Below are 25514 nucleotides of genomic sequence, written 5' to 3'. Positions count from 1 at the left end.
TGCACCTAAACTCTCGAGCCTGCTTTGAACCTTAATTGGAACGGAACCCTAAAACACGAAAAGTGGTAACCAGTTCAAAATAAGTGGCTCAGTACTGAGGGACGCACCATTGTGGAGTCACAGAAGAGAAGAAAAAATGCTGCACTGAGAAAAGAATTGTATTTACTGAAAAAGGCAAACTCCATGCTGAAGATTATTATCTAAGGAATTGACAACAAAATGACCAATATTGTAATATGATCGGTGTGCCCACATTTGGAATACTATCAGCCCGTTCATGAGAGCCACAGTGGCCAGGGATGGCGTGGCCGTGGTGCTGCTACGGCACCTCCAATAAGGCTTCGTGGCTTATTTTTAAAAAACACGAAAACGGGAAAGGCCTCATTGCAAACTGCGATGCTGCAGCACCAAAAATGGTGTCGCAGCAACACTGTTGTGTGAGGGGGCATTCCCAGCATGAAAGGGGTTAGCTACACCCTCTGGAATGCCCCAGGAATGCCTCTTGGGATGCTGACATGGGGACTTGTGCTGGAGGAATGCCAGCTGGAGGCCACGCCAGTGTCTGAGGGCCGCGCTGCCACTGAGGTCCCAACACCGGCATCTATGCCAGTTTTTAAAACTGCCTATCCGTGCCTATCTTTTAAAAAGAAGACTAACTGTAGTCTTTGAAAATGTAAACAGATGTGAATGTGTTCCATTTTTTGTCGAACATCATGCCAGCACGCCATTTACCAAAAGTTGTATGCAACATAGTTAGATCAGGAGGGCCTGAAGCAGCCATATGTTTTGGTGAAATAAAGATAGGTAGCTCTGTAGTGCTGACTAATAGCTGAGGCGTTACTAATGAGTTTTGTGTATGTAAATAAGCTTCTATTTTATTTTTATTTACTGTTTCTCTGTAATCCTGTTTACAATCAGCATTTCTTTCACATTACACAATATGATACACTGATAAAAAGTGCAGATGTGTTCCTTAATGTAGATCACAATACAGAACTAAATGATCGCTAATTAAAAGCTGTTTCGTTCCTTAAATCACTCCCCAAATGGACTGTCATATGTATGACTCACTAGAAGTTATTTCTGGTGAGTCACAGACACCAGAGTGTTGGAAGAGAAAAATTTTCAGCAAGCTGGAGCCCCACAAGAACTGCAAGCTGGATCCCCACAAGAACTGCAAGCCGGATCCCCACAAGAACTGCAGGAAGAGGGAACAATTTGGAAATTCTACCCCCCCTCTCAAACATTTCCCATAGAGGAGGAGTCACGGGTTAATTTCTTCTCCCCCTCCCCTTAGGGTTGCCAGCTCCGTGTTGGGGAAAACCTGGAGATTTTGGGGGTGGAGCCTGAGAAGGGCAGGGTTTGGGGAGGGGAGGGACTTCAGTCGGGTATAATGCCATAGAGTCCACCTTCCAAAGTGGCCATTTTCTCCAAGTGAACTGATCTCTGTAATAGCGGGAAGCCACCACCTAGAGGTTGGAAACCCTACCTCCCCTCCTTGTCCCTTTAAGTGACACCCAGCTGCTCTTGGTTGATAAAACAGTCATATATTTCTGCATATTTTGGAAGTTTCCTGTGTATGTAGAAATCCGTATTTTGCCTGCGAGTGGCCTCATCTTGCTATTTTCATGATAATGTGGCCAGTTACTTTACTGTTAGATATAGCAAGCTGGGGGGCTGAGAAGAATCACAGGAGGTATCAGCAGTTTGGAAATCTCCCCCTCCAGGATTCTGCAAGCTGGCAAGGGCTTGAGTAGGCTAATTGCCCGTTTTCCCCTTTAATTGACACTCAGCTGCCCTCAGCATTCTGTTTCTTCAGAAGCATTTTCAGTGAGGCTCAGAATTGGCTTTCAAAGTTTATTTTCCTTCTGATTAATCTAAAGTAGGATTGCCAGGTCCCTCTTTGCCACCGGCGGGAGGATTTGGGGTCAGAGCCTGAGGAGGGCTGGGTTTGGGGAGGGGAGGGACTTCAATGCCATAGAGCCCAATTGCCAAAGCAGCCATTATCTCCAGAGGAACTGATCTCTTATCAGCTGGAAATCAGTTGTAATAGCAGGAGATCTCCAGCTATTACCTGAAGGTTGGCAACTCTAATCTGAAGTCATATTTTTCTCCATACCTAGGTGTCCCTTGAGACCCCTATCTTGTCTGTGGGTGGTCCCATTATGTCTGTTTGTCATCTACATTAGGGCTAGCCAGTTTCCATTGAGATATAGTGACAAGTATGTGACCCATAAGGAAAAACAGGGGAGGGAAAAATCAACTTTTTATTCCTCCATTCCAGTTTATTCCACTGCCTTTACAATTTTCCTTGTGCAGAAGTGCTGAGGGACAGTCTGACACGGTGCTAAGCTGTGGAGACATACTGGGGAGGGAATCAGAGCTGGATTTATGCACAAGCTAAGTATGCTACAGTTTTGGTTCTCAGATTATGGGGGCCTCTAATAAACAGCAATTACTACAATTACTAAATTGCTTTGAGGGATGCTATGGGGCTTCATACTTGACATAGTTTAGGGCCTTGGCGTGTCTTACTCTTGCTCGGGGGGGGGGGATCCTGCTTCTTCAGCTGTGACCTCTCTACAGTTCAGTGGTGAGATGGAAATTTCTTACCATTTTTCTTTGGGCAGGAGAAGCATTGAGGAAGAGCTGGGGAACTTCCAGTTATTCACCCCACACCCCAGCCAAAGAGAAGCCACCTGTAAATTGCTTACTTCCCTTTGGCTTAACAGTAGGGTTGCCAGGTCCCCACTCACCTTTGGTGGAATGTTTCTGTGTAGATGGCATGTGTGATCTAGTTTGAGTGGTCTAAGGCTCCTCGCGAGGTGGCACTTCTAGTTGTAAACCAGAAGTGTTGCGTTGGTGCGCGCTTACACGATTGCCCGCCGGCCCTCAGCTGGTCGGTGGGCAGAGGGGCACATTACCGGGGTTTGCCCGCCACCAGTGGGTACCTGGCAACCCTACTTAACAGTCACCAGATAGAATCTGAGCTTGTGCGTGCGCTCTGCTTTCAAGCTGCCTTGATTGTATGGCACAGCACATTCTTATGTCTGTCTGTTGGAGGAGGATTTCCCCTACCTTTTGTGTGTTTTATTTAAAATTTCTGCATGCCAGAGGTTTACCTGATTATGCAGAAATCTCATGGGTGCAGCTAGCCCCAATGTGCTGCTTTCATTATTCACAAGGGGGCTGGTCACCTCACCAGTAGAAGACAATTCACAAGCAGGAGCCTCTAAGGAAGAGTGGGGGGGGGAGCCATTTTGGAAATCCGATACTACCCCTCAAAATCTTTGCTTCCAGAATTTATCCAAGCTTCCAGGTGTTTGAGCATGCTGATCTCCCTTTTGCTGCAATCCATCCTTGGTGGAACATTTTCAGTCCTCAGCAGGCAATTTTGAGGGCGGTGGTGATTAATTTACTTACTTCCTGCTAGGAGGGTTGCCAACCTCCAGGTACTAGCTGGAGATCTCCTGCTATTACAACTGATCTCCAGCCAATAGAGATCAGTTCCCCTGGAGAAAATGGCCGTTTTGGCAATTGGACTCTATGGCATTGAAGTCCCTCCCCAAACCCCACCCTCCTCAGGTTCCACCCCAAAAACCTCCTGCTGGTGGCCAAGAGGGACCTGGCAACCCTACTTCCTACATACCAACAAGTGCTCCAAGTAGCTAGATACCCCTGCCTTATATGTGGGTGGCCCTGTTGTATGGCTTTCATTATACACACAGGGGCCAACCAGTTTATTATTAGATAGAGCAATGATTACTGTTTGAACCAGTTTTTAAAGTAGTCTTCAGTTGGCATGTTATCTTTAACCTTCAGGCACATTACAGTGTAAAGTAACCCTTAGACTGTTCAGCTGTTGGAATTGCCTGTAAGATCTCGGAAGAATACAATATTTCTACCTGGGCGGGATATGCTAGATAGGAGTAGGTCAGCTTTACCTGATACCATTTTATGAATAGTATGCATTCTATTTAGACTCTCTTCAACAAAATAATGACAGGAATGATAATCTTACAAACGACACAATTGTGAGAAAATAAATAAATAAATCCACTATTGTTAGAATCTTCTGAGTCTCCGGGTTTGTTTTTAAAGTTAAAGGCATGATCCAGTCAGAATCAAGCACATTTAAACTCAAATCAATGACCAGAACTTACATGTGTTTCATTTTTATGGGAATGTATCCTAAGTTTCTAACCCTCATGGTTGTATACTTGGGATTTTCTTGGTTTTCAGGATATTCTTTAGTTTTGAAAACTAGTAAGTTCAAATATATATGAGAATTTGAGCAATATCTTAGCAGTCCAGACAAACCTTTGTTTTGCCCATGCAACCAGCAATCCACATCTGGTGTGTATGATTGGCATTGCGTTTTCTTCCTTACACATAGAGCAGATATAGTACAAGATGGGTGTGCTTAAGCTTAACTAGAGGCCTAGAAACTAGATAACTTTAATGTTGATCATACCAATGTTGATCATACCATTGTTTCCCTTGATTTATCATATGCACCTATTTCAACTATTTCGTCAGTAAGAAAACTGCATGCATCTCTATCCCAGTTAAAAATCCGTAAAATGAATTAGACTTGTTTCCCTCTGCCCAAATACTTACCATATGCTAACAGGTATTTTTTTTAACAACACCACTTAATTGTTAAGGCAGACAGAGATTAAAGCCCTTTTATTGTTTGAGCATTGCATTTCCCTTCCCCCTTGGTCCGTCTTATGCATGCCCCCATATCAATGATTCTCTGTTCACAGGCAGGAATGGCAACCCCTGAGAATCCTGAGCAACTGATAATTGCCCTGGAGCCAGAGGCAGCATCAATCTATTGCAGGAAGCTCCGCCTTCATCAGATGATAGACCTAAGCAGCAAAGGGCCTGTCAATGGTTATAACCCCAGTGACACCATCGGCACTGGATTTACTCCAGGTATTGGTCACTTAACCAGGCATCGATGCAGCTGATTCAAGCTGTCTTGTCACAGTTTCTTGGCAAAATCTTTTGTGGCAAAGTATCTTTTTCAAAAAACTCACTGACCAGAGATTTACACCCATCTGTTACCCTGTGTTATTTCTCATACAATATGTGATAACTATTGTATTCAATCAATCAAAAATTTATTGCAGTTATGAACCAGCAGAATAAAAAATACATTAACAGTGTGGTTATAAGAATATATATACAATCGTCCATAAAATATGCGTCACTAAATCAATACTGTACCTTGGTTGACTCTGGCAGCTGCACAGAATCTGGCAACTTTATCTGAAGTTCCAGATTCAAGGGATTTTTTGGAGGGTAAATATACATCTAAGATTGTTATAGAAGGGGCATGCAACAACACATGTCCAGCCATTTCAGTTTTTCCCAGTAACGCAAGGGCGTAAACGCTCATGAAGTGGCATACCATGGTATCTCCCTTCTAATGAAGTGGGTGGAAGAACGTTAAGATGGACCAGAGTGAAAGCTATCCTGCGTTTGGGAATAAGTAAACACTGTACTGTTCAAATGATCAGGCTGATTAAAAAATGAATTCTGCTGTTCCATTAGATATTGTTAGTTTATGGGGCACTTCTAGATTGCAGAAGCAAACATGGCAATGTCTCTAAAGTGGAAAAGATACTTGATACACAAGTGTGAGAATTTCCTGCAAACTAAGTATGGAGAGCGGAGGGGACATTCAGCCTTTTTTCCATTCATTACCCATGTTGATTTTGTGAACAAAAGATTATTAAAGCATGCTTCGAACACACCTTAAGTTTGGTATAACAGCTCTATTGATAACTATAAGCACTGAATACGAGCCAGTGTAATGCAGTGGTTAGAGTGACGGAATACAATCTGGAAAACCTAAATTGAAATCCCCACTCTGCTATGGAAGCTTGCTGGGTGACCTTGGGCCAGTCACTTTAGCTCAGCCTAATCTACTTCACAGAACTGTAGTGAGGATAAAATAAGGAAGGGGGGGATCATGCATACTGGCTTCAAGCCTTTGAGGAAAAGGGTGGGATAAAGATGTAGATAGACTAGGACGCACTACTATTTGTTCAAGATAAATTAATCTGGACATGGGGGAAACAACCTTTTGCCCCAGATGAAATGGAACAAGAGATTCACTTACCCCTTTCCACCTCACCAAGGAAAGGGCAGGAGTTAGAGAAAATAGTGACAGGTGTCTGGGGGGTGGGAGCCACTGATTGGTTATCCCTGATCTAGATTAACAAAACTATGTCGCTGTGCTCATTCCATAGCATGACAATGGTCACAGTATGTCACTGTTGCTGGGGGAAAAAATCCTTACTAGAGTCAGTGTTGTACCCCTTTTCTACATTTGATGAAGTGAAGCACAGAGATAATGATACAATCCTGAGAGTCCCTGAACCAAAACAGAAAATTCAGTGCAACATCAGGCGTGAAGGTGGCTGTTCACTGTTCACAACAGAAGACAGATGTGAAAACACCCCAAGGTTTGAGAGACAATCAGCCTTCTGCAGCTGTTGTCACCTGCTTCTTTGTGCCCTTCGAATGGTCATCTCTGTGGCAATGAGGATGTTATTGTGCCCAGTGTTTTCATATCCCATTGAAGGTTCCTTCATTTGCACGCAACATCTCTGCCACCTTTATATTTCTAGCTTAGGATCTGAGTGAGAGGGATGTTTGACATGATTTTGTAATCCTCTGCTTATGAAGTAACAAATTATATATGCAGTCTTTATTATTCAACACTTTTTTTAGCAAAGTCCACAGCATTTAAAAGCAGTGTCATTTGCATTAGTTGTTTCAGGAAGTATTTGTTACTAGATGGTATTTTGGCTTGATTTAAGATTTTGATACCTATGCATGATAATTTAGTTTGTGTAGTTTTTCTTCAAAGTAATCTCCAAAACAAACACAGGTGCCATATATACAGGGATGTTTTGCTCCATAGTGTAGCAATGAAAATAACAAAGAGATTCAAAGACGGAGACCCTTGCAAAGATGCTTTGTATGGGTCTGATTTTCATGAAATGTACAAGTTTCTTCCCTTTGAACATTAGACTCATTAGTCTCAACATTTCTCTGTGTTCTTAAGACCCCTCTGATCACCAAAATTATATTTTAAATATTGATCTAAGGGCATGAAAAGTGTATGTAAAGGTATACAACTTGATTTAAACAAATGTCATTATTAGAGTCTCTTATTCTCTGCCAGGTATGCCCTCTGCTGGCAGAAATTAATTCAAAAGCAGAAATGATCTCAACATAGATTGGATTTCCCCCCTGCATTTTTGGAATCTGTTGGTTGTAAGCATTAAGAGCATGTTTGAGTTGGGTTGAATAATGGCTAAATAGTAATGCACTGATTGAATTGCTTAACAAAATTGTGACTTCCTGCCATTTCCCAGTGTTCTTGCTTTTGCTTCCTGCAGCATACACATTCTGTTTTGTCATGCTGTCTTATACTTAGTCATTTTCTCTCTATCATTTCACTAGCTAAAGAACATATACGGCGTAATCGGCAGAGCCGCACCTTTTTGGTTGAAAATGTCATAGGAGAGATCTGGTCCGAGCTGGAGGAAGGTAGCGTCCTTTCCTGAATGATCTTTGCTCTTGCTGGTTTTCTGTTGCCAGCAACAGTATGTACCATACAAAATTGCTTGGTGTTTTTAAGATACTCAGAGTAGTTGAGGCCTAAATATCCCATTTGGGGTTGGACCTTAGAAACCTGAACTTTGAATGTTGTTTATAAAGCACATGCTACTGTAGTGCTGAGTTTCAAGAAATCTAGATCCAAATACTAAGGCAGCCTGCAAATAAGAATTCAACGTAGTCCTTGCTCTACTTGAACAAGCTCCATTTCCTCTCCCTCTCTGCCATTTACCACCCTATTGTTACCACCCCCCACCCCCCCCACCCCCCCACCCCTCCCCCCACACACACACGTACCTCATTTTCTTCCCTTGAGGCGTGTAAAGGCAGCAGATGGCTGCCCATTTAAGGCTAAAAGAGGGATCAGGTGCAGATATCAAAGTGGGCAATTTGTTCAGCTTGCATGTTATCCTAGCTGCCTGTCCCTAAGGTCTACACAACCTAGACTGTATCCAAGGCTATGGCAGAGACACCAACAGTGGGAAAAAGGCAGAAAGGGGGGTCAGCAGCTATTTGGCTTTCGCTGTTTGCCCAGAAACAATCAATTACATTACTGTTTTAAGGTATGAATACAAGCATAGCATCTTCAGGAGTGAAAATCCCCTCCGTCTACTTTATCTTGATTTAACTTATGTTAGCCTTGTAAAGGTTAATTCTTGACTGTTTGTTTCAAAAGTTGTAATGTATGCAGGTAACATGCATCATTGTGTTTATCACCTGATTACGTTCTCCAGACATTCGTGATTAAAGCTGATTTAACTTGCTGCATTCTGAATGTTATCTCCATTATCAGCCTGTCGTGATCTCCCAGCACACACACACACCAAACAGTTTCAAACCTCATAGGGGCAAGTCCAAGAGTTCAAGCCGTGGTCCAAACAGAGCAAACAGTTCACAGCAAGGTCAGGAGTAGATAGACGTGTTGCTTCCACACAGCTATGCTCTTTCCAGCTGCTTATCGACAGCACGCCACTCAGGCAGCCTGTAATGCCATGCATCTGCCAGCCACCTCATCCCTGCTGTCCATGTTGGGTTGGTACCTAGCTGCCAGTCAAGCACTTCGTCTCTGATCCTGTAAGGTCCTACGTGTTCGCTTCCTGCACCGTTCCTGAGACCGTCACCAGACGAGGGGGGTGAGCAGACGGGCAGCTGGCTTTCCGCAGCCAGCTGAGAGCTGGAGGGCTGACGAGTTGCTGCGCTGGTTCCTGGCAGTGGGTTTGGGTCTGGCCCCACAGGGGCTGCTTCTTCCTGTGCCACCTCAGCTGCTGGCTATGTATAGAAGCCAGGGCTGCTGGCTGGCTCTTCATCAGAGGAGTCATCAGTGTCCCCTGGACCTGGCTGGGCCATGACACAACCTTCGCAAATTCTTCTTGGCAGCACGCTCTTACCAACATTGAAGATGTTCATGACACTCGTGTTGAAGGTATAATCTGTGAGAACTTTAGCTGTATTCTTCGGCACTAACACAAGCTGAACCTTGTTATAACTCTTGTATTAACAGGTGACCGTTACATAGTGGTTGACAGCGGAGGAGGGACCGTGGATGTGACTGTCCACCAGATAAGATTACCGGAAGGACACCTGAAGGAACTCTACAAGGCAACTGGTAAAGTTGCCTTCTTCATTCTAGAGTGTCTGGATTGCATGCAGTTTCACTGCTGTTAAAGAAACTGGCGATGCTGCTTGCAGGAGCAAATATACTCATGTCAAGGAATCTCCGTTTTTGAACTGTGTTAACTGGAATGCTTGGGGGTACACATGAACATTCTTTCACAAGTGTACCTCTAAACTCCCAGATCGAGTGGCCTTTTGTCTGCACAAGCTTGAGCAATACCTCGGGAAGGGGTTTGGGAAAACAGACAGTGAGGGAGAGAGTATTTGAATGTTAACCTTTATTAAGGGTATAAAAATAACAGGAGGAAAAGGAGGGGAAAGCAGGTACATTGAAAGAGCATTGTAAAAATACTATATTAGAGGAATTACTGAGCGACAAGTAATTAGATGGCCTTTAGAATCACACAAGCATTTGGTGAATAAACAAGTAAATCTGATGATTCCTAGTGGAGAATAAAAATAGGGCTACACTGAGCAATGTGTCAGCAAATCAAAAAAGGGAAAAAGATCCAAGGTGACTGCCATTGGTGCCTGTATTGTACTGTTATATTTCCAAAGTGGAATGGCTGCTTATAAGCAAGCCAGTGAAGAATCTGTTGCTAAAGAACACTGGTTACAATGGGGGGGGGGGTGTTGTTTTGTTCAGTTCTTGGAGGCTTTATTAGAGGCACCAGGTTGGATATGGTTTCCTACCCTTAGGAGAGAGGGAGGAAGGAGATGGAAATGTTAACAGATGGTAGCTAGCCGCGTTAGGGATTTTATGTTAGCTCAAGCGTGATTTTTGTAACTTTACCACCTTGAGTTGGATTATTAAGTTAAGTGCTTCAGTTCCCCCAAAATCCCTCGAGGATTTATATATGTTAATTCATCATAGCTACTATGTCTTTTTATCCTTCAGTCAGTTCTTGCTGTTTTCCAACTTCTCTGTGAGAAGTAGTCTCGAGAAGACTGTGGGTTTGTCTTGCCTGTGGCTGCTCCAGGTCTGCTACATAGCATAACCTGTGAAGAGAGCCCAAAAACTTTGGGATCCTCGGTGTACAAACCTCAGGGAGAGGGAAAAGCGAAGGTGTTCCCCTCCCATCAATTAAAGTCTTGCTGGTGGCAGCTGTGATTATAATCCTTAGGGCCTGAGCCAGCAAGTGGCAGTAAAAGGGTGCTAGGGCAAACCCGTTCTTTTGCCTATGGCAATGTTTCTGAGTTGTGTTGCTGTCTGCACAGCTTGGACCTTGGAGCAGGTTATTGCACTGCTCTATATGATGCTTACAAGCATTCAGTTTAGTAACATTCTCTTATGAAGATGGGAATTTTAAAAGTCTGGAAGAAGGATTAATTCTATAATTACCTTGGACTATCAGATGTCAGGGGATGTGGAATGGTGTAGTATAGCCCGATCTCATCAGATCTTGGAAGCTAAGCTGGGTCAGTACTTAGAATGGAGACCTCCAAGGAAGACTCTGCAGAGGAAGGTCATGGCAAACCACCTCTGCTTAATCACTTGCCTTGAAAACCCCACCAGGGGTCGCTAATCGGCTGCTACTTGACAGCACTTTATACACATCAGATGTCAGTGCTTAGAGAAGGAACACCAGTAGGAATTTGCCCCGTTTGTATCTTGGCCATATTCTGTCAAGAGCTATATTCTATCAGGACAGTCAATATATTGTCAAAGGTGGGATACAAAGATTGTATCATCTCCGTTCTGAAAGATCAGCACTGGCTACCCACTTGTTTCCACACACAATTTAAAATTAGGTTCCTACCTTTCCTTTGAGGCCCACCTGCTGTCTAGACTACTTTCTTTTAGGTGTCAAGTGTTTACCCGTGCCTTTAATAGTCTGTTTTTAGCTTGAGAATCTTTAAAATACACTTTAAGCTGCTTCAGGTTTCATCTCTACTGTTTTGAATGGTGGGTTTTAATGACTTTTATGATGTTTTGTGTTTTTATTATTTTTTATTTTGTCATCCACCTCAGGCAGGTTCCCTGGAGAGGCAGCATAGAAATTTTCCAAATGAATTAATAAAATAAATAGAACTGAGCACTCCACCCACCCCCTCCAGTGAATAGCAAGTCTTGTGGAATTTAATGGCTCTTTTGTACCTAGAAGTGCAGTCCTGATTTGGTCTTGGAGATTCTGTACACTGAGGAGCTATCTGAATTTTATGATAATTATTGCAATGCTACACAATTGTTATATTTTAGCTGTACATGAAATGAACTAAAGGTTTTTTTTCTGATGCAGGAGGGCCATATGGTTCCTTAGGTGTGGATTATGAATTTGAAAAACTCCTGTGTAAGATATTTGGAGAAGATTTCATTGAGCAATTTAAAATCAAGCGTCCTGCTGCCTGGGTGGATCTGATGATAGCATTTGAATCTCGCAAGAGGGCAGCGGCTCCAGACCGGACTAACCCGCTCAACATTACTTTGCCTTTCTCATTCATTGATTATTACAAGAAATTTCGAGGTCATAGTGTGGAGCATGCCTTAAGGAAAAGCAAGTAAGTAGGTGGTTAAAAGAATCCAGAGAGGCTCTTGATTAAATGTTCACTGCCACACACAAAACAACAAGCAATTGATTTACATGACTGGAAAAATGTAGTTCCTTACAGTAAGTAAGGAAGATGTTTTCTGTCTATTACATGAATTCCTTTTCAGCTCAAAAATTCACTTTTTACATTTCAACATCATGTTACCCAGATAGAAACTAAAAACTCTGCGACAGAAAGGAAAATGGCAGATTCATTCCTTGTTAGGGTTGCCAACCTCCAGGTAGTAGCTGGAGATCTGCTATTATAATTGATCTCCAGGTGACAGAGATCAGTTCACCTGGAGAAAATGGCCACTTTGGAAAGTGGACACAATGGCATTGAAGTCCCTCCCCAAACCCCGCCCTCTTAGGCTCCAAATCGCAGTCTCAATGGCTGCACTGTGAGGGGGACATAGTCCAAAGTAAGAATCTCAGAAGTATATGTAACATGCAGTTCCTCCCTGTAAATAGCTTGATACTTTCTGTTGTTATGTGAGTGTTGTGTCATTAGCACCAAAGAACTGTATGATTGTTTTAACAATATCAGTCAGGAAGAAGAAAAGTAGAACGTTAAACCCAAGTGACAACATAGATGCATTCAAGGAAGTACAAGAAAAAGTGTTTATTGATAAATATCCTTAGGGTCTCAACATATTTTGAACTTTGTCATAAGAAGGTTGACTAGCTTAATAAATTTCCTTTACTGTTTCCAAGAAAAGCTGTGTGACTTCTGCATCGTGTTGTCTCTGTTGGTAGCATCTAGCACAGCTCCAAGAAGACGGCTTATCCTTACAACCAGACAGCATTGATTTAAATGCCAACTTACTTCTTCTTTCTGTCTTGTTGCAGTGTGGATTTTGTGAAATGGTCATCACAAGGAATGCTGAGGATGAGTCCAGATGCAATGAATGCCCTCTTCAAACCCACCATTGACCAAATCATAAAACACCTCAGTAGGTATCGTGGGTGTGTGGCATTCCTAAGGGCTTTTTTTTAATCCAGTAAAGATGCAGCATTTGAGATTTAGCAACTGATACCTTAGGATGGTTATCCCAGATTCATTATCCTGAAATTATATCTTTTCCCTACATGGAGCCCCAGTGTTCAAGCCCATACCCACATCACCCCAGCTTTATTCTCTTGAACCACTGAGATTTTCCTAACAGAGATGACAATGTTGCTGTTTTCTAAAATACCACTTACCTTAGTTTAAAGAAAGGAGTGTCACCCATCCCTAATCCTGTGGGAGTTGTTCACTGAATCCTCTGATTCCCAAATAGAATATGCAGACAAATCACAGTATATAAACTGAGGGTACAGCTCTCATTGATTTCACAGGTAAGAATGTGCTTTGAGTAAAATAGCCTGCTAAAAAGGGTGACCTTAAGAGTGGCTTCTACACTCCTGCTCTCCCACTCTGGCCTGTGTGTTTCCTGTTCAGTCACAACACAAGTTTAACTTGGTTTCATAATTATTCCGTACCCCTGGGAATCTGGGAAAGTAGTTCCTTTGGGAGGGGGTTAGTGATCTCTAGGAGAGAATGCAGAGTACTTTCACCTGTAGTTGATATTTGTCCCGTTTAAATAACTGGGACTTGGTTGTTCAGTTTTGGCTAGATTGCAACAGAAATCAATCCATCCTTTTACAAATCAAAATGGTTAGGATTTAGGCAGGAAGTCCTAGAACGTCTAGACAAACTGCAAACTAACAAGTCACAGGGACCAGATGGTATTCATCCTAGAGTTCTTCAAGAACTCAAATGGGAAATTGCTGAACTTCTAACAAAGTTATGTAATATGTCCCTTCGATCAGACTCTGTACCTGAGGACTGGAGAATGGCCAATGTAATACCCATTTATAAAAAAGGTTCCAGGGGGGACCCAGGAAATTACAGGCCAGTTAGCTTAACGTCTGTTCCGGGTAAATTAGAGGAAAGCATTATTAAAGCTAGAATTGTCAAGCATATAGAAGGGCAAGGTCTGCTGGCCAAAACCCAACATGGCTTCTGTAAGGGTAGGTCCTGTCTCACTAACCTATTAGAGTTTTTTGAAAGCGTCAATAAGCAGGTGGACAGGAATGAGCCTGTGGATATTGTGTATTTGGATTTCTAAAAAGCTTTTGACAAAGTCCCCCACCAAAGACTGCTAAGCAAACTTCATAGTCACGGGATAAGAGGACAAGTCCTCTTATGGATTGAGAGCTGGCTGAAAAATAGGAAGCAGAGAGTAGGAATCAATGGTCAGTTCTCACAATGGCGGGATGTGAGCAGTGGGGTGCCTCAGGGATCTGTGTTGGGACCGGTGCTTTTCAACCTGTTCATCAATGAACTGGAGTTGGGGTTAAACAGTGAAGTAGCCAAGTTTGCAGATGACACCAAATTATTTAGGGTGGTTAAAACAAAATCGGACTGTGAAGAGCTCCAGAAGGATCTCTGCATCCAGGAAGAATGGGCATTAAAATGGCAAATGAGATTCAATGTGAGTAAGTGTAAAGTGATGCATATTGGGACAAAAAATCCCAACTTCACATATACACTGATGGGATCTGTGCTGGCAGCAACAGACCAAGAAAGGGATCTTGGGGTGATAGTGGATAGCTCAATGAAGATGTCAACCCAGTGTGCGGCTGCTGTAAAAAAGGCAAATTCCATGCTGGCCATAATTAGATGAGGAATAGAGAATAAAACTGCTGATATCATACTGCCCTTGTACAAATCTATGGTGAGATCACACTTGGAATGCTGTGTACAGTTCTGGTCACCACACCTAAAAAAGGATATTACAGAGCTTGAGAAGATGCAGAAAAGAGCAACTAAAATGTTTAGGGGACTAGAGCAACTGTCCTATGGGGAGCGGTTAAGACGCTTAGGGCTGTTAAGCTTGGAAAGAAGGCGGCTGAGGGGAGACATGATAGAGGTCTATAAAATTATGCATGGTTTGGAGAGAGTGGACAGGGAGAAGTTTTTCTCCCTCTCCCATAATACTAGAACACAGGGTCAGCTGCTAAAGCTGGAGGGTGAGAGATTCAAAACAGATAAAAGGAAGTATTTTTTCACACAACGCATAGTTAAATTGTGGAACTCCCTGCCCCAGGATGTGGTGATGGCTGCCAGCTTGGAGGGCTTTAAGAGGGGAGTGGACATATTCATGGAGGAGAGGGATATTCATGGCTGTTAGTTAGAATGGATATTAGTCATGCTGATACCTATTCTCTCTAGTATCAGAGGAGCATGCCTATTATTTTGGGTGCGGTGGAACACAGGATGGTGCTGCTGCACTCGTCTTGTTAGTGGCTTCCTAGACGCACCTGGTTGGCCACTGTGTGAACAGACTGCTGGACTTGATGGGCCTTGGTCTGATCCAGCAGGGCCTTTCTTACGTTCTTATGGGCTCTTAACCTCCAAATCCTGTTTTCCTTATTCTGATATGATGGAAATGAAAGCCTGAAATATAATAATTATCATACTAAATAAGCAATTTTATCCACTCAGTTTTATCCACATATGCAAGAAGAATTTTTCCCTCTCACAGCAGTTACCTACTTGCATAAGTGAAAAACTTCTCTGTTAACTCAGTCCCAGTAACTTACATGATCTCTAAACTATAACTTGAAACCTTCAGAATCATGGAAATTGCTCTGACTGAAATACTTAAGGTGCTGAAAAGGTGACTTCTACAGTATGAGCAAAAAATAATAAAAAAGAGTCCCAACATGACACTGAAACTGACAAAGTAAATTGTACAATCAAGATTTTATCTGTTTCCATCAAGGTTGATAGAGAAGTGCTGCATACCCCTTTATTGTCATCATTTCTATTCAGAGAACCCCTAGACTTTTCTCTAGAGCTATCAACAAGTTAAAGGTTTTTTAAAAAATAAATTAATCACCTGCCTTTTAATCAGTTAATTAAACTAACAAAATTACACATTACATAAACCTCAGTACAGACATATTTTTGAAAATCTTGAAGAAAGTGTGAAATAATCTCAAAAGAAAAGCTAATGATAGAAATGTCACCTTTATTTGTTTCATATTTTATTATGGTAATATATTTTAACCAAGATAACCATTAAAAAGTCAAGTATGACTGAACTAAAAGCCTTGGCAAAGAAAATTGCCCCCTACCAAGTAATCAGAGGTTTTGATGATTAATCCATCAATTAAAAGGTTTAAATGTTCCCTTTCTCTTCCCTTGCTATAATTTTCTTCATTGTGAATTAAACAGGTGGAAAGGAATATTGAAATACTTGGCTTTGGGCATCTAAGAGTCATCTGCTCCAATTTGGGTCTTTTATGTGTTTACAATCAATGCTGTTGTCCTTAGTGGTTGGTTCAATATGAGTAATGTTTGTTAACTCCTAACTGAAAAGATTTCTTTCTCTGCTAAGGTGATCTGTTTGGAAAACCAGAAGTTACTAATGTGAAATTCCTGTTCCTGGTGGGTGGATTTGCTGAAGCTCCACTGCTACAAGCAGCTGTCCAGAATGCTTTTGGCTCAAAATGTCGAATCATCATCCCCCAGGATGTAGGGCTCACGATCCTCAAGGGAGCGGTCTTGTTTGGTCTGGATCCCGCTGTTATCAAAGTGCGCCGGTCTCCCCTAACCTATGGCGTAGGCGTCCTGAATCGGTATGTGGAAGGGAAGCACCCTACAGAGAAGCTGCTGGTTAAAGATGGTACACGCTGGTGCACTGACGTCTTCGACAAATTCATCTCTGCTGACCAATCAGTAGCTCTTGGCGAGACTGTGTCTCGCAGTTATACTCCTGCCAAACCTTCGCAGCTGGTCATTGTGATCAATGTTTACAGCTCAGAACATGATAACGTCAGATTCATAACTGAGCCGGGAGTGAAAAAGTGTGGTACCCTCCGTCTGGATCTCACTGGAACTGATGTATCAGTGCCGAGCCGGCGCGAGATCAAAACACTCATGCAGTTTGGGGACACGGAGATTAAAGCCATGGCAATTGATGTTGCCACTTCTAAAAGTGTCAAAGCTGGTATTGATTTCCTAAACTACTAATATTCCTTCCCTGCCCACTGGCTGTTATATCCGTGCCCAATTCTCTCAATTTTCATGTGTCACCAAACAGACTTGAATTTTAGCTAGATTGATAAGGATAGCCACCAGAAAGGAACATGCCAGGCTTTTTTGGGGGGGGGAGGGGGTTGTTCTTGATCTTTTCAGGAGTCCGAATACACAGTTATCAGGTGCTAAACATTTAAACTGAATAATTCAAAGTAGCTAAGTACATAATAAGGATAAATGCCCTTTTCATTAGGAAAACAAATTGTGTTACTTGACACATTTGAGTGATCTCTATTTTTGGCCACAAATATCAAAAATGAAGTTCTATTCCTGGTCTTTAAGGGCCTAATACAGCAAACATAGATGTTGGCCTTTCACTTCACTATTTGTGAGTGGTCTCATTGATATCAGTGAGGCCACCTGTGACAGTAGAATGCGTCCTGCTCCTCTAAAATACTGGTTTGCTGTGGGATACTATTAACACCTCTGGATGCTTGTAGATGCTTAGCATCAATCACTCCTGCCATTTACACATGAAATATGAATGCCAGATTCTAAATATCTGGCCTTTTATTTAAAAAAAGATTAGAACAGCATTTATAATCGAGGTATACGGATTGGCTTTCTTTATTAACAGAATGTTTATGCTTACTTTGGGGACATACAATGTTTTGGCTTGGCATTATTTATTTATTTTTGTTTTCTTCTGCTTAGGGGAAAAAAAGCCAAGGGTCAAAACATACTTATATCTTATCTTCTTTTTTTATCCATTAAATAGAAAAGTCTCAAACAGGGATTCTTGCAACCCTTTCCGTAATTTTGCAGGTATTTCCGCATAATATCTTCCTCTTGCTTTTTTACCTGACGCTGGCTATCCTGTTTGTGGGCATACCTCATGTAAAAACAAATAATGAAATAGGGTAGCTGCAGACAGATTCTCAGGTTGGAGAAAGGAAAGTAATTTTCATTGCCTGTCAAGTAGAGGAAAGACATTACTCCATCAGCCCCATAGAATGTAAGATAATTATAGTTAATGGACCAATCTAGTATACTTACTGATGCAAGAATTATATACGCTTTAAAGTTACTCAGAATTCTTCATCAAACAAAATACAGAGATTATTAATTCTCAGATGTATCACTCATTCACAATGTTTACAGCCCTTTGTCTTCCATTGATATAACTGTGTATTTAGAGTTGCATAATCTGGCTGTTTTCCTTATGAAGTGTGTAGTTTCCAGGATTCCTCTTCACCAGCTTTCCAACCTCGATGACAAACTGCGTTAGGAAGAAGATCTAATCCGTGCCTGCGAAAGTCAGCAGACAATTGGGTGTCAGGGGGACATAACAGCAAATAATCTCCCAAAGTCAAGCAGTATTGCATGTGGCCAGTAGAGGGGGCACAAACTGCACCTCTGCATATTGTTGAATGACTTCCAAGATCTGAAAACGTTCAGATACCATCAGTGCTGCCAGCTTCAAAAAATGATGAACAGATGACTGGACCAGAACTCTTCCAAGCGTGAAGTAGAGCAGCTGTACAGGAGCAGCCCACACAGCAGCACTGCTTTAAACTGAAGCCAGGATGGGGCTCACTCTGTGGTAACCAGCTGGTCTCGAACGTCCTGCCGTTTAAGAGAAGCCCAAATTTCACTGCATCACAGCAAATCCAGCTTATTGTGATTAGGGGTGATTTGGGGAGGGTGACGGCAGCCTCCAGGTAGTGTGGTTTAAATTTACTGTTTATGTTGCCACCCCCCAGAAACCATGGGTTTGGATGTCAGACCTCCAACGCCAAGCAAAAGGCTCAGACGAGTCTGCTATTACCAGCCGTAAAATGCTGTCGTTTTTCGCAGAGTGTTTTGGAAACAAAAGATTTCTCATGTCATCTGTAGAAATCCATTAAGCTCTCAAGATCCTAGAAGGTTAATTGTTTTGTCGAACCCTGCTCCTATTAGCTATGCATCAGTGAAAAGCCATAGAGTCCCTTTGTTTATTTTTTATTTTTTTAAATCAGTTATTCTATCAGATGCTTAAGAAATATTTTGGGGGCAAGACTGCATTGTACAAAACAATATTTTAGATTTTCAGTAAAGAGTAAAAGGGGGCTTTTCAAAAATATTTAGTCCATTATGCAGTTCCCTGCTAGAATGTGAATAAGCTTAGCTGAATTAAATATCAGAGGGAAATTCCAGAGTGGATAAGTCTAGTCACCGAATCTGATTTGCTGTTTCTTCAATAATTATTCTTCTGGAATAATTAGAAAGTATGCATGCTAGCATTCTCTTTTATACTGCCCACTGTGTCTTTTAAAGACATTTTTTTGGTCCTACATGCTTGTGAATGTGTATCTTTCCATGGTTTAAAATAAGTAGTTATGAACAAAATAATTTGATGTATATACAATATTTAAATATTGTACAGACAGTTTCTTTATGAAATCCTATTTTCTTGTACAGGATGCTTTTACCCCTGTTGATTTGCATTCAGTGGTTAATTTTAAATAACATAGTTTCCCAGTCTGTTTCAGTAATTATAGGCTTTTAAAGATGGCAAGATATGAAATGCACAAAGCTGATCTTATAATAAGGGGAGAGGTATGTCAGCGTGTCAGACAATACCATGTTCCTCTTCTTGCTACGCAAATAATAGCATAGAGACACTAGCTGCTGTGTTTTAATTTTTTTTTTTTGCTTTAATGGGCCCAATTCTATTTAAAGGGATTCATAGGAATGACAGTTTCCTCTCCTGTCTAAAAACTAGGTAATAATTTAGAATGTAGGACATTTATTGATTTCCCTAAATGAAGTCCAGTTTAAAAACATAACTTTCTTTTCAATTATCCAGAGTACTGCTAGACTAGTTTGGTGTGGCGGTTATAGTGTCAGTTGGGTTAGGAAAGATCCAAATCCAAATCCCCACTCTGCTATGACTATCTGTGTGGCCTCTCTCACACTCGAGAGCCAGCGTGGTGTGGTTAAGAGCGGTGGTTTGGAGCGGTGGATTCAGATCTGGAGAACTGGGTTTGATTTCCCCATTCCTCCACATGAGCGGCGGAGACTAATCGGGTGAACTGGATTTGTTTCCCCACTCCTACACACGAAGCCAGCTGGGTGACCTTGGGCAAGTCACAGCTCTGTTAGAGCTCTCTCAGCCCCACCTACCTCACAGGGTGCATGTTGTGGGGAGGGGAAGGGAAGGTGATTGTAAGCGGGTTTGAGTCTCCCTTAAGTGGTAGAGAAAGTCGACATATAAAAAACAACTCTTCTTCTAGTCTACCTCACATGGTTGTTGTGAGGAAAAATGAAGAACCATATATGTCATCCTGAGCTGCCCCCTCTGGCAGTTCCAGAAGACTCAATAAAACTTTCCTGATTGCCTGGAAGTATAAAGGGTGTGAGGAAGATGTCAGCCATGTGGCTGGTGGAGAGCAAGCGTTCTCACCTTTTGCTAGTGCACACTGCAAAAATGGCAAGAAGCCAGATGAACGGAGAGGGCCAGTAGTATGGTCAGTACAGAATCATGCAGATTTTATGATTTAGCCCTAGAGTGGGCAACACTTCTGGCCTGTCATCTCTTCTGCATTTCCTAGTGCCCAGAAATAGGATGGCTGTCCAAGAGCCATATGACTGTCTGAGAACTTTCTGAACCAGGAATGTTTTGAAAAGTTGAAGGCTGAACTTTCTTTAGGGATGATTTCAACCTCTGGCTTTTCACAGCTTTCTGATTGTCTTGGAATTACAATATCCCGCTTGTCATTCAACACACTGTCTATTCTGTGCAGGAAGGGAACTCTAGACTTTAGATAACATAAGCCCAAAGCAGACAGTTTCCCTGGTTGTTGCTGTCAGAAGGAGCAGAATTTCATAAAAACAATGTGAGGCTGTCCTCTGTTTTAAGCCACGTCTAGGTTAGGAAGAGGTTTCTTATAGGAATTCCTAAGGAATACACAGCAAGGGCTGTGAAATAAACCCTACTACTGGAACTTTTTTCTTTTAAAAGGAAATTAAGACAAATATCTAAGCAATGCTTTCCAGCCCTTTTAATGTATTTGTCTGGGGGCAGTATGATGTCATCCCTATGTGGTTGCTTAACTCCAATTTTGTGTACCTGGAATCTTCTGTGGTTCACCAGACTGCAATTTATGTCACATATATGCAAGACCATTTGTGGATTAGTTAACATGTTAAACTTCCCTTTGTCTTCATATCCAGATAAATGTAAAGTGTGTAAAAGGATGGATTTTTTCAGCCTTCTAGTATTTGTTTATGTGTTCTCTTTAGCTTGTGTCGATCAGTTATTTCGGTCTTTTTTAAAAGGTAGTTTGTTCCCCATATCTATTAATGTTGGTTGCAAGATGAAAGACTTTTGTCATGATACTCTGCCAATCAGAGCAGACAGTGCTGACCCTGATAGGCCATATAGTCTGGTTGGTATAAGCTAGCTTTACATATTCAATGATTTCACTTCCTTATATTGCTACTCTTTGCACACACATATCAAGAATATGTGTAAGAACATTCAGCTAATTTCCATGAATCACTTTTTAAAAACGTCTGTCAAAATATGTGTAATTCCAGGTGCAAAAAGCATTGTGGTTGTGTAGTACTATCTGGTCCAAGTTCGCCAAGACACTGAAAATTCAAGATGTTAATACTTCTTTCCCTCCAAAAATGCCAACTTCTGCACATATCATATTTGTTTGTAAAATAGTTATTAATCTAGATAAGAGCTAAACCTTTGCCTAGCAGTGCAATAATTTACACAGAATAACTTCATGGGGATTGTGGGCAAATGGGGTGTTTCACCTGACTAATGCCCATGATCTATCTAATATGCTTAGTAAACTTGCAGCCAATGAAGGGAGGTGACTCATGGATGGTTGCAATGCTTCAGAGAGTTTTTGCAGTTTGTAGCTGACAAACCACTCAAGTCTGTGTTTTTGTTAACTCCATCCTGCTGGAGTACATAAAAGTAGGGCAATTTGCAAATACACTGGCTAAAGCATGAGTTATGCCATGGAACAGTGACCGAAAAGTGATTCATTGTCAATTGCAGTTGCCATTTAAATAGAAACACACATCAGTAGCAAGCTAAAAACAACACTGCTATTGTACAATTGATATTCTTCTGATATGTACTATTTAAGAACCCTTTTTTTTCCCTTCCCCCTTAAATCCAAGTATCATTTTTCTGGGCATGCTTTCTGCCACCTAGAGTCCATCCCCACCCACTCTAAATGATAGCAAGTCTAGGTTAGGCGTCTAATGAATTGTCTTATAATAGAACCAGAACGTTATGATGTGGCCCATAGGCGTTAAAATGCAGCCCTCCGCTACAAGTTTAAAGTGTCACATGGATGCTCACTTATAAGTGTAACCCATCTGTTACATTGATAAAAGTCATCCAGATGTGATTAGGAAACTAAAGTAGATATTTAAGTGTTTTCTGCCACAGGATTTTTACAGGATTCTTGATCAACACAATTTCATGGCACTCTTGTGCTCTATTGACCGTACAGTAACTTTCAAACTTCAAAACTCCCTTTTGTCTTCAGTAAATGCTTGTTTGTGTAAAATCATGGAAGACCTGGCCCAAAGCAGCTTAGCATAAATCTGGAAATACATTAATCATAACTCATTTGGGTAAAAGTACAGTGCTATTAAAACTAGCATCAGTGTCCTAACCACTGAAGAATACTTCTAAATAAACATTTCTAAATCGATTATTTAAAAATATAACTTTCCGCCTGCAGTGATGTAAATTGCTATGGTGAGCTGCGCATTTACATTGAAAAAAGATGCACTGTGTACAGGTTGTTGGGCATCATGTCGCAGTAATCATCTGCTTGGATAACTCTTCAGATATTGGGGGAGGGGGGAATACGGGTCATTGTGATAACCTTCACCTCCTTCTCTGTATAATACTAAAACTCCATTGACTTCTGGAGCAGATCACAGCTTGTCATGACTGCATCTTCTGAATAATACTCTACTCTTCAAAAGTGACAAATAAAACACAGTAAATCACGTGGGAAGACATCCTTGCTTATTATTAATGGCTCTGGAGTAAAAGTTATTCCTTCGGTGGGGTTTGCACAGAATTGCACAGGATTGTTCTTGAGGTTTGCCAAAACAAAACAAAAATCACCCCAAGCATCCTGTTAATGAAAGAATCCATTTTTAAGGAGCTTAGAACTTGTTCAAAAAATATGTAAATATCAGAAATGGATTACCTATGATTCAAAATAAGTATTGGGAACACTTTTAAAACAAATTTCAGTGCCTATACTCAAGCACTTTTTGATATTTTTGCACTTACAAGATGATCACTTTGATTCTGAAGTCTGGCTTCCTTCCCTCATAATTCCCAAGATCTGCAGTAGTTGAGATTGGGTTTTACTGTCTGTGACATGCAAGAACATCTGTGGAATCTGACCTATGTGCACTTAGTCCAGCATCCTTATTTCCCATAGTGGCCAGCCTGATGAAACCCTACAAGCAGAGCACCAATGCCTCCACTTGTTGTTGCCCCTATCAGCAACTGGTACTCAGATACACTGCATCTGAACATGGAGGTTTCATTTGCCATCAAGAATTTGCCTAATTCCCTTTTAGCCTTCTAAACCGCCATCAACACATTTTGTGGTAGTGAGTTTCAGACCTTAATGACGTGTTGTGTGAAGAAGCACTTTAGTTCGTCGCTTACCAATCTTCTGCCCGTTAACTTCACTGGAGGCTCCCCTCCCTAGCATTATGAGAAGAACGGCATCCAATTTCTGTACACGAAGTATAACTTTGTTAACTTTTATCAGTCATGCCTGCCTCCACACTCGTCTTTCTTAATTGAAACGAATAAACCCCTGAAGAAGATTACAGCATTATTCTTGTTATACTGCCCTCTAAAACGGATATTGGGGTGATGGGTCGCGTCTCCTGACCTCAGAGGTGCCCTGCTCAGACTCTCATTGCCATAGAGACAGGTGAATGGGCTTCCCGGGGCACAAGTAACATGAAGACAGATTATTATTAAAGAGCAAGAGTCCAGTAGCACCTTAAAGCCTAACAAAAGTAGGGTTGCCAACCTCCAGGTGGGGCCTGGAGACCTCCCGCTTTACAACTTTTTGTTAGTGCTACTGGACTCTTGCCCTTTTCTACTACTGCAGACAGACTAACACGGCTACCCACTGTAGATTATTATTAAGTGTGCCTTAAAAACCTGGACACGCCCTTAAAAATCCAGCTCGTTGCACCAGGAGCTCTACAAGAACAAGAAAAATGAATAATTTGTATTACGGATCAGGATGGAGCCTCACCTAACAGACTTTTCTAGCAGGAACCAATCTCCCCAGAACACTCAAAACACCCATACCTATGCATGGGAGGTTTTTACTTAGATTTGCCGCTCTCCAGATGCACATTTTCCCCATCCAAATCCTGAAAACTCAATAAGCCCCCCTGCAGAGTTTTGAGAATCGGGATGGGGAAAACGCGCAGCTAGAGAGCGGCAAAAAACTCCCGTGCATCAATGGCCCTAGTTGTGACTACGTTGGCATCGCCGCATTACACTCGTCCGCCGGCTCCTGGGCGCCCCCTAATGGCGAAACGTTTCCTGCCTTCGTCCGCGAATCTCAGCGGCGCTCCAGGAGCCTCCTTCACTCCCTCCTCATGTTGTAAGGGCAGGCCGGCTGAGGTCACAATGCGATAGAACGGGGGGGGGGACGGTAAACTGACCTATCCGCGGTCGGGGGCGGGGTTATTGCGCCAAGAGCGGACCTCAGGCTAAAGACTAGGCTGCTAGCTCATGAAACGAATGATTCTCTGGGGCTCGTCCTGGAAAAGCCGCTCATCCCCCCTCCCTCCGGTGACAGCAGGGGCGAGTGTTTGTTGCCTTTCTCCTCCCTCTTGTACTGACGCTTCGAAAGAAGCGCCTGCTGTAGCTTGAATCTCAAACCCTCCCGATGCCTTGGGGTTGCCCTCTTCCAGGTGGGGTCTGAAGATTTCCTGGCGTTCACAGCTATTCCCAGACTACAAAGATCAGTTTTCTGGGATAAAGTGGCTGGTTTGGAGGGCTCTTGTAGAGTTGTCAGCCCTGGGTTGGGAAATACCTGGAGGTTTTGGAGAGGGGAGGGTTTGGGGAGGCACCACAGCATGGTACAGTGCAATAAAGTGCATTGTCCAAAGAAGCCATTTTCTTCAGGGGAGCTCTAGTTGTAAAGCGGGAGGTCTCCAGGCCCCACCTGGAGGTTGGCAACCCTACTTTTGAGGCCCCTCCCCAAACCCTGTCCTCCCCAGGCTCCACCCTCAGGTCGCCAGGAATTTCCCAACCCAGAGTTGGCAACCCAATGCCTTCCTTTGTTTTTCTCGCATGTTTTTTGTACTTTGGTATTCAGTATACGGAGTTGCTGAGAGGCAGACCAGGAATCCAAAAGTGATGAACTTGCTACTGCTGATGGGGTTTACTTTAAAACCATTAGACAAGTTCATTGAATATGTCTTTCAATGGGCTATTAGTTGGGATGCCTAAATGGCACCACCATGATCAGAGGCTACCAACCTGCAGGTAGGAGGACATGGAGTTCTCCTGGAATTACAACTTATCACCAGACTACAGCGATGAGTTCCCCTGGAGGAAATGGCAGTGTTTTTTTGGAGGGGGGGGGGAACTGTATGGCGTTAAATCTCTGTCAAGCTCTCACCTG

The 25514-nt window shown here is 42.3% G+C and overlaps 1 protein-coding gene across 1 annotated transcript in view; it reads left to right on the top strand.

Moving 5' to 3' along the window:
* Window positions 1-16820, top strand: part of HSPA12A (heat shock protein family A (Hsp70) member 12A) — a 64545-nt gene extending 47725 nt beyond the window's left edge. The window contains exons 7-12 of the mRNA XM_056849737.1: window positions 4770-4941; window positions 7486-7572; window positions 9143-9247; window positions 11496-11754; window positions 12633-12736; window positions 16172-16820. Of these exons, the coding sequence (XP_056705715.1) occupies window positions 4770-4941; window positions 7486-7572; window positions 9143-9247; window positions 11496-11754; window positions 12633-12736; window positions 16172-16806 (1362 nt within the window). The 3' untranslated portion in view covers window positions 16807-16820. The remainder of the gene's footprint in view (window positions 1-4769; window positions 4942-7485; window positions 7573-9142; window positions 9248-11495; window positions 11755-12632; window positions 12737-16171) is intronic.
* Window positions 16821-25514: the final 8694 nt, after the last annotated feature.

The sequence above is a fragment of the Euleptes europaea genome, chromosome 5, assembly GCF_029931775.1.
Source record: "Euleptes europaea isolate rEulEur1 chromosome 5, rEulEur1.hap1, whole genome shotgun sequence".
Classification (NCBI taxonomy): Eukaryota; Metazoa; Chordata; class Lepidosauria; order Squamata; family Sphaerodactylidae; genus Euleptes; species Euleptes europaea.
This window is presented reverse-complemented; position numbering and strand designations above follow the sequence as displayed.